The 9,572-nt window shown below is 36.8% G+C and overlaps 1 protein-coding gene across 1 annotated transcript; it reads right to left on the bottom strand.

The window, feature by feature from the left end:
• Positions 1–8,198: 8,198 nt before the first annotated feature.
• LOC147867170 (uncharacterized) lies at positions 8,199–9,341 on the bottom strand. The gene is made up of 2 exons (XM_087339667.1): positions 9,065–9,341; positions 8,199–8,986 (listed from the first exon to the last, which is right to left on the bottom strand). Exons 1-2 carry the CDS (start codon positions 9,339–9,341, stop codon positions 8,664–8,666), a joined length of 600 nt encoding a protein of 199 aa, XP_087195793.1. The 3' UTR covers positions 8,199–8,663.
• Between the last annotated feature and the right edge of the window lie 231 nt (positions 9,342–9,572).

Here is a 9,572-nt window from a genome sequence, read left to right as displayed (position 1 = left end):
ACTCTAAGATTGTGTCTTGTCGTGCTTCACAATAGCTATTGTTGTTGCTTGTGTGTGTGTGTGTGTGTTGGGGGTGGGTCCAACATGCTCGCATGTATGTTGTGTCGTTGTATTGCAATGCACTAAAGCTCACACTCTATAGTGTGTGTACCTGTGTGTGCGTGCTTGTGCCAGTTGTACTCAACACTCGCTCTTTGTAATTGTCGTAGAAGGTTGAACTTTCCATCGCGCACTCACTAGTTGTGTCCTAATCCTCTCCTCTTGAGCTTCTTGTTGTGGTCGCGGCCACGTATACTAGTGTCCTAACCTTTCTTTTGAAGGAGGAAAGAGTAGTTTACAACTAAGAGTGATGTGATGGATGTGGCAGGTTGTACATCGTGAGTTTATGTACTAATGAATTATGAATTCATGTGTAAACTATTGAACAAAAGATAGGATTTTGTAGGCAAATCATTTTTGCATGGTTGCCAAGATGCACAAGCATTAAAATAGGCTTACTTTGTTTGTTTATTATGAAGCACCTAGTTATTTTTAATAAATAATAGAAAAAACGAAAGCATTTTCCTCATGAAATATAGGCTTTACAATAACTTTTCTAATACAGTTCTCAAAACTATCAGTAACAACAGATTAATCTTTTACCATGGTCGAATATGATTGGGCATGAGACGTTCTTGGATTTAGTAAAATTGTCCTACAAGAACATATATGTGAAAATTGCAACGATTCTTCAAAGAATTGTAAACATGTCTAGGATAAGCCTTACTATGGCATAAATGCTATTGTAGTGGTATTAGAGAAAAAAACATGAACTCTTTATTCATTGTCAACCTCGATGTCCCGATGTCCCGATGTTTTGGCAACAAGAGAGGAGCATGATATGGAAGGTTTGCATTGGCTAACATGAGTTTATGTAGAGAGAGATATCCTCTTTTGATGCTCTAGTTGACATATCAAAATTTTACGTGGATTGGGGTTCCTCCATCACTTTTGAGAGAAAAAGAGAGTAAGGGGCAGCAATAGTTTTGTTTTGTATTTCTAAATAAAAGAATGAATTCACATAGAAAAAGGGTTTCGCAAGAATGAATCCCATGTTTGTCCTAATTGTCATGTGAACTTAGGACAATTGTAACGAAATATTGAACTTGAATTCGTTTGTTCCAAATTTTGATAGCCACCAACGAGTTAGTCATACATATAATTGATTCTTTAAATATATTCATAAAGAAGATGTTGTTAGACAACTGAAACGATTCTGTTCATTATCAAATCGGAAAGTTTGAATTTATCACTTTACCCACTCTCGACAAGCTAGTAAGACATAAGTGCTTACAAATGCACTTGTCAAATATTATAGAGGTGCTATGCTCATATGCTTCTTCAATCTTGCCATATATATTATCTTCTTTTTTCAACGTTTTTATTATTATCTCAAATTATTGTTTTGTTTAAAGTAAATAGTCACCACCTCTAGTCATTTTTCTATTTATTATGTCATAGGCTACTTTGATTGCTTTGTAACAAGAGAGGACATTGATTAGATCAAATCAATGGAGGGTCAATGACTTGTCCTTGTTCTCTAAGAATTCATGATAGGTGAACTGAATTGTTCCTCTTTGGATTGTGTGGAGAATCTCGTTATTTTGCACATGTATTCAATAAGAATTGCTTGTTATATTTTGTGTGTTCATCCGCTTTATAGTGCAAACTAAAAAGAGAGAGAAAGACCATCCTATGCATCATTGATTTATTGTAGGGAAAGATATTCTTCTTAAAATCTAACAAAGTGCAAATAGGTTTGTGAATTATGTTGATTCAGGAATGTAAATAGAAAACTCTAATGATACTAATTTTTGAGAAGGCACATGATCATGATTGTTGGTTCTTTATTGCATGATATAAGTCTTTTATCGATTTTGACGAGAGATGTCACATCATACTTTCATATCCAAGTTAGGTGCATTGTCACAAACTATACTAAATGTGGAGTGGCAATGGTTGTAATTAGGCAAAGTCAATGCACAAGAATGCACAAAAAGTCAGGATGTCCAATGAACCTACTGTGAAGAGCTCTATCTACTTACTCGATTCCTCATCATTGGCATAGATTGTCCTTGCTCTACACTCATGGACATCATTGATAACATATGCATTTGTTGGTTAATTTTTTATAATCCCTAAACCTATCAGTCAATAATATATTTAAAAGTGTCGGAGAACTCGTTTATCTTTGCTTAAGGTATGCACATTAATATGCATAAACTCTATGCTTATATGATTCATTCAAGAGACACATGGTTGAACTTGGATGCAATTGTCTAATAATATAGTTGACAATATTTGCCACCAAGTAGGTCAATCTATTGATATTGATACTCACCCTATTAAAGTTTGACGTGGATGTTAAATTTACATATTTGAAGTTATACCCATGGTCATTTGCATTTCAACTCAAACTAGTACTATTAATCATCATCACCATGCTTTGCCCCCTTTTGCCATAGCTACCATGGACAAACAAATCATTTTAACTATTCGTTGTTCAAATAAAGTCCATGCATGCCTTTGAGTTTCCCAAATTCATGTATGAACCCCAACATGCCCTATTGATTTGGAGGATCATATGGTAGCTAGAAGATTTGGCCTCTTAAAAAGTTGGGTATCGAAACTTAACCTTCAACATAGGTTATATGTTTTTTTCCTAGAAAAATTTGCTTCCCATTAGTTACGCGAATCACATATACAGATCAGGCTATGTACACTCTAAGTATCTATAGATACTCCACTATTTACGTGTCACTTTCATATATATTTGGCTATCGTTGTGTGACACCTTAGATAAAAAATGGGGGGGCAATCATTGTCCATATAACAACAAACAACTGCATGACAAAACCTGTTATTTTTCAACAAGCATCAAAACATAGCTAACAACCTTTTGAACACAACTAGACATTGATATCACCAAAAGCAATATGGGTAATTTGTTGGCCAGGGCGGGTAGCCAGTGAGGCAACTGGTAGCACCATTTCGGATATCCTGACGTGCAGTTCACCAATGGTGTGGTTTCTTGAAGTGTGATAAATTGTGCTTGTGCCAACTCTTGAGACTCTGAATCTCCCTGCAGGTAAGGATACCACTAGATCAGTCCATATAGCTATGATGAGATTTGCAACTGCGTGTGATTCCCCTAAGTACCATTTGAGACATCTGAATTTCCAAATGTTCCACAGACCGATCGATGCCACTGTTGACCATGCTTCTTGCATATTTTGTGATCCCCGAATCTACGTGCCTCCAATTGATATCCATGTCTTGTGGGTTCAATGGAATATGAGGGCTAAGGAGGAGTCTTGCACTCCACACAACCATGCATTCTTTTGTAGAGACCACCATATCATAACCAAATGAACTTGAGCCTTCCATGCCACATGCCACCAAAATGTGTATAATTATTTCCCAAATCATATTTGTGTATGTGCAGAACCACAAGCAATGTTTAATTGGTTCTGAATCATAGTTGCAGCTCCTACAAGCGCCATCTTTGTCACTCAGTTGTAGCCATTTACCAACTAGAAGGGCTTTATGGCTGATAAGCTAGAGAAAGGATTTGCATTTTCCAGGCAAGTAAGTCAGTTGCCCACAACATTCTCCAATAAGCCTGCATGCAAGTTTCCTCTAAGTTGTCCTCCCTCCATTTACTACCAAGTGCATCTATGTGAATTTCATGCTGCTGAATGATATTTCGACCAATTTTTACTATATACAGAAACAAATTTTTTTTCGTGTCCCATAAAAATTCAAGGTTCTTGGGTAACTTTCTCTAGCTCCACCCCCTCTTGGATCCAAACCTGAGACGCATCACACAACTTATGGGCCCTTAGGTTGATTTCCCAGTTTTTACCACTAGTACTAATTAACCGTTCAGGTTTTTAGCATCCCTCTTGCGATCTGTTTACATCATCGTTGACCTATATTTGTATATCAGAGTGCACCACATGCTTGAACTCATGTAACTCATACTCTTGTGTCAAACTAACCTGCACATTGATACCCTGCATTGTGTCATCCATGTTGTCGCCTATTCCCTCATACAATCTCATAGTGTTTGAGATCACATTCAACATAGTCACCCATTTTGTTGCCTTATTATGTAGCAATTGCATTAAAATGTTCTTCCATTCACACTAAGAAGCCAATGTGAAGCGCCATGTTTTGTCAATATCTACCCATGGTAGACATGTAGACTATCCCAACATACTACAATTGACATCCCTGAAGTTGGGGTTCCATAGTAGTGACTAGTGAGACCATTCCAAGGATGAGTTTGGGGCTGTCCAAATAATTCATTTTCTCAATAGTTTCCAGGCCTTCATGACCGATTGCATCAGTCCATTGTCCACGCTCTGCGAAATCTTCATGTTCAATTCCTTTATAAATCCCTAACAGGGTGTGTCCAACCATTTACCCACACTATGGGTTTCCATCCATTTAATCTACGACAACATAAAGTTTTCCACATTTCCTCTTTTGGAGTTTGCATCTCACAACAAACTTCCCCATTAGTGCCATGCTCTGTATTTCTAGATCGATTAGACCCAAGCCTCCATCTTTCTTTTTCCGTGTTATGGTGCTCCATGCTACTTTACTCATTACATTGCCCTTAGTCTTGTTGGTTTAGAGAAATTGAGTAATGTCTCTTTTTATTCTTGCAATTCAGGTTTTGTCACAAATCTAGCAAGGGCTAAGGCAATTTTAATATCTCTATCTATATTTTTTTGTTGCCTTGTTTACAACCATGTGAAGGGTTGCTCTCTTTGCAACAAGCTTATCTATGCTCTCTATCCCTTTCACTAAGTCTAGGGATGACTTCACAGACTCTACAATCTCCTCTAAAACGCATTGGTCCCTAAAATTAATATTCTCCATGTCTTCATTCAAATATTGATGGTGTAACACTCTAGAGATAATATCCCTACAATCCTCGTTGCTAAATCTCTTAGTTATTTCTAGTAAATAGTGGACTGTGCGAAGAACCACCTGTCTGTTGCTCCTTTCATATATAGTTGTGCTACCTGACAACTCACTCTCATTCATGACTACCATTCTCACTAGATTTATTAAAAAAAATGAGTTTCTTGTGAAAGTAGATCAGGCTATATAGACTACACTAAGCAATGATAGACTAATGTTTTTAAATGGAACCTGTAAACGTGATAAATCAACACATTTCGGATATTAGAAACACATTTTGAATAGGCCAATAAATCACGTATTCATATATTATTCCTTTTCCAAAACCATGATGATTTTTTAAACAAGACAACCATCATTTAAGTTATTCCATTGATGAAATGGATGAAGGAAAATGAATATGCAATAAATGTTCATGCTTACAAATCATGATTGAACAAGGTTCACGTGTTGGAAGAAGCGTCATATCGGTTATAGATGACCTCGTATTACATGAATGGTTAAAATCTGATGCAAGAGGTTTAGTGTTTGAATAAATGTCAAATCTGAGATAGGAGAATGGGTGTTAACAGATATCCATGCTTAAGATATCAAAATGATTAATGACAAGCTCGACAACCACGACGAGGTAAGCAGTTTATTGATTGAAGAAACATAAAATCTGAGATAGGAGGATGGATGCTAAAAGATATCCATATTTGAGATATCACTTAAGTTTAATGAACAAGCTCGGCAACCACGAAGAGGAGAAATTTCAATAACAAGCTTCAAAACGATTGAGGCAAAGTTATTAAATATAAGTCAAACTCGATTGGATATGTAAAGAACTATAACTCTCAATGCGTAGATGAAAGCGTGGAGGGTTCTAAGACCTATTAAGAAAATAAATAAATAAATACGTATAGTAACAATATAACTATTAAGGTGAGGGAGAGACTAAGCAATGGAAAAAAGGATTTTTCATATATGATAAGAGATACAATGACTTTTTTATATAGGTGTGGGAAAGCCTAGCATGAATGCCATGTGGCAGACATGTGTTGTGCCACGTGCTGCGCAAGTGTTCTTTATCTCCCTACATTACAATTTATTTAATATTGTGTTTACATTTTTTTATGTAAATGAAAAAGAGGTCAATTGATAAAGCCTTAAATGACTTTGAGGCTAAGGTTACAAGATCAAATCTCATGTGACGCATCCATACTTTATGTATCTGCACCTTTACTATCAAAATGACAATAATCCTACTTCTTTTGATAGTACTTTCTCTCTTACAAAGTGATATTGCACCTCAATGTGCTTTGACCTTGCATGAAACATAAGACTTTTCGCCAAGTATATAAGTCTAAACATATTATCGCACAATAGCATAAATCTATCATGACGTACTTGTAAATTTGATAATAACTTACTCAACCATACTACTTCACATGTTGCATGAGATAGTGCTTTATACTCTGCTTCAGTCGATGGGAGTCATCTTGCCAAATCAAGCCACCAAAACAACTCGATTGTGGAAAACTAAGCCACTACGAGCAGTGCCGAAAGAAGAAACAAGATTCGGCTTCGACCAGCTGACAACTCACGAACTATGGCACGAATTTCGATTATGACGACCATGGCGGAATGTTTGTAATAAGGCATAAAGCACACTCGATATTGGCACAAGGTTTGACCAACACCTCTCCTTGAGATAATGTATGGTTTGTCGACTCTTGAGCGTCCAATCACATGACATCTCACGAAGATTGGTTTCGAGAGTTGAGAAAGCCCGATCGACTAGGCTATGTCGAAACTGGGAATGACACAACTCACCCCATTCAGCATGTTAGAAATGTCCCATTTGGGAACGATGGCAAACAAGCCTACTTCAAGAACATTCTGCATGTCCCAACCATCACGAAAAATCTGGTCTCAGTCGGCGAGATAGTAGAACAAGGCATGCAAGTGCGGCTCAACAATGAAGGGTGCTTCATTGAAAAAGACAGTTGACTCATAGCTCACTGCCGACGAGAAGGCCGAATGTTCATCCTCAAATCGAATGAGGTAAAGTTGACCATGTTTGCAAAAGGCTTCGAAGTTGAAACCAGCTTGAAACTATGGCACAAGAGAATCAGCCACATCAATCTCCAGAAGCTCTAGAACATGCAATCGAAAGGAGTCGTCATCAAACTCCCGAATTTTACCGAAAGAGTAAGGCACTGGCATATGTGAGGGGAACAACGCTGACTTCCATTCTAGACAGAGAGGAATGTGAGCAAAGGAATCTTGGATGTAATCCACTCTGACTTGAGGTTTGAGTCCCTAGTGAGAAGCAAAAAGGTAAAGAAAAAGCTCATGAAGCAAAACCCTCCTCGGTGGAGAATAATAATGATGACAAGAACAACAGTCGTAATAATAATGGTAACAGTATTCCCAATGTGGATATTGAAAATCTATTGAAAGTTGTCTTTCCTCGAGCAACTCTTGGTTTGGTCAAGAACTTTTTGCAAACTCACACCACACAATTCATTGATCCAAAATTAACTAGAGAGGTTCTAGATAATGCCAATGAATCACTTAAAGAGGTGTTGAACAACGTGACCAAATTTTCAACTTGCAAGTTGGAGGAAACATGTCAAGAGGTTTTGAACAACTTGAACAAATTTTCCTCTCATAAGGCTGAAGGAAAAAAACAGTCGGATGTTGGTGAAAAGGATCCTGGTTCATCACATCACCATGAAGAGAAGCCATATAACCAAGAAGATAAATAGAAATACCTTGTTATGTATCTTGGAGTGGAGTGTGACGTTTGTCACAAGTGTCCTATAATAGGGCCGAGGTACAAATCAAGCAAGAATTTCAACTACGATCTCTGCTTCAGCTGTTTTGAAGCAACTGAGAATAAAGCTGATTACCAGAAGTTAGATCGTCCAGTGACTAGTTGTCCTTACTTGGATGGACAACGCTCTGATACAATGTAAAGAATCAGGTGTCATTCTGTGCAGTGGAAGGTGATGTGTGTGTGTGTGCAAGACAAAGTAGAGAGAGGGAGAGAGAGAGACAAGAAACTATATTAGCAAAAACAAAAATTACATCCAACAATATCTAAGTTACAAAGGGTTGACTAACCTAACCTAGGGCAACCACCCTTTTTGCTATTTACAAAACTAACCTAGTGTGTCCACTGTTAGTGTGAAAGCCATTTCATTGGGGAAGTTGGGTTTGATTCTCAACATCATACCATGCTTTTTTTAGTTTGCAAACGTAACTAGGATATTTAGGATGTCTATAACCATCTGGTTGTTCAATATATATTTCCTCCTGTAAATCACCATTCAAAATTTATTTTATTTTACGTCTAATTGATACAAATCCCAATTTTTGCTAGTTGCAAGTGCAAGTGCAATCACAATTCTAACTGTTGACATTCTAGCAACTAGACTAAATGTCTCTTCATTATCTAAACCGTATTTCTGACCATAGCCTTTAGCAACTAGTCTAGATTTTTGTCTACTAATTGAGCCATCTGAATTATACTTTACCTTATACACCCACTTGCAACCAATTGGCATTACATTCTCTTACGTATGTACTAATACCAACGTTCCATTTTCCACTAATGCTTGTATTTCATCATCCATTACTAATTCTCATTTGTCGTCTTTTATTGCTTCATCAAACGTTGATGGTTCTTTTATTTTCACCACTTACAACATATAAGCAAAATGATTAATCATAAAGGAATCATATGTTGATCTCTGAACATGATGTCTTACTCTTGTTGATCTTCTAGGTTGAGTTGTAGTATCTCCCCCTTCTTCTATACTTGGCTCTTCTATCCATAGTTGATCATTATCAATTATCTTTTCTTTACCTTTAACTTTATTTGTACTCTCTCGAGCATTCAAAGAACTTCTTAACTTACCAATCCATGAACTTATATTACTTTTACTTGAACTACTTGAATTCTTCGGTCCACTCAAGGTTATGTTGTCTTGTGAAATCTCCTGAATTTCAAGTTCTTTTCTTTCTCAAATTCATGTATCTGCAACTTGTTAGGATTTTCATACCAAGAAGCTAACTCATTGAAAATGACATCTCTACTTACTCAAGCTCTTTTGTGATTGGATTATAGCATCAATATCCCTTTCGCTCAAGGGAATAACCCACAAATATACATTTTTCAGACTTGCATCAAGTTTACTCCTTAATTCACTTGGTATATGAACATAGCATACAAAACCAAATATTCGTAAGTGTGACAAGTCTGGTTTTCTACCAGACCATTCTTCTTCAAGTTTTATTATATGCACACTTGTAGTTGGACTTCTATTAATGAGGTAAACTGTTGTAAACATTGCATCAACCCAAAAATACTGAGCCATATTTTTCTCATTCAGCATACATCTTGCAATTTTAGCAATCACACTATTTTTTCTCTCTACAACCCCATTTTGTTGGGGCGTATACCTACATGTGAATTGCCTACGAATGTCACATTCATACAAAAAATTTGAAAACTTGAGAAAAAAATATTCTCCCCCTCCATTTGACCTTAAGATTTTGATATTTGCACTAGATTCCTTTTCAATAACAGTCAGCGGCAACGGTTCGGT

This window comes from Azolla caroliniana, unplaced genomic scaffold (assembly GCF_043228905.1).
Source record: "Azolla caroliniana isolate FFs.n. ecotype wild unplaced genomic scaffold, voAzoCaro1.0.p SCAF_2, whole genome shotgun sequence".
Lineage (NCBI taxonomy): Eukaryota > Viridiplantae > Streptophyta > Polypodiopsida > Salviniales > Salviniaceae > Azolla > Azolla caroliniana.
This window is presented reverse-complemented; position numbering and strand designations above follow the sequence as displayed.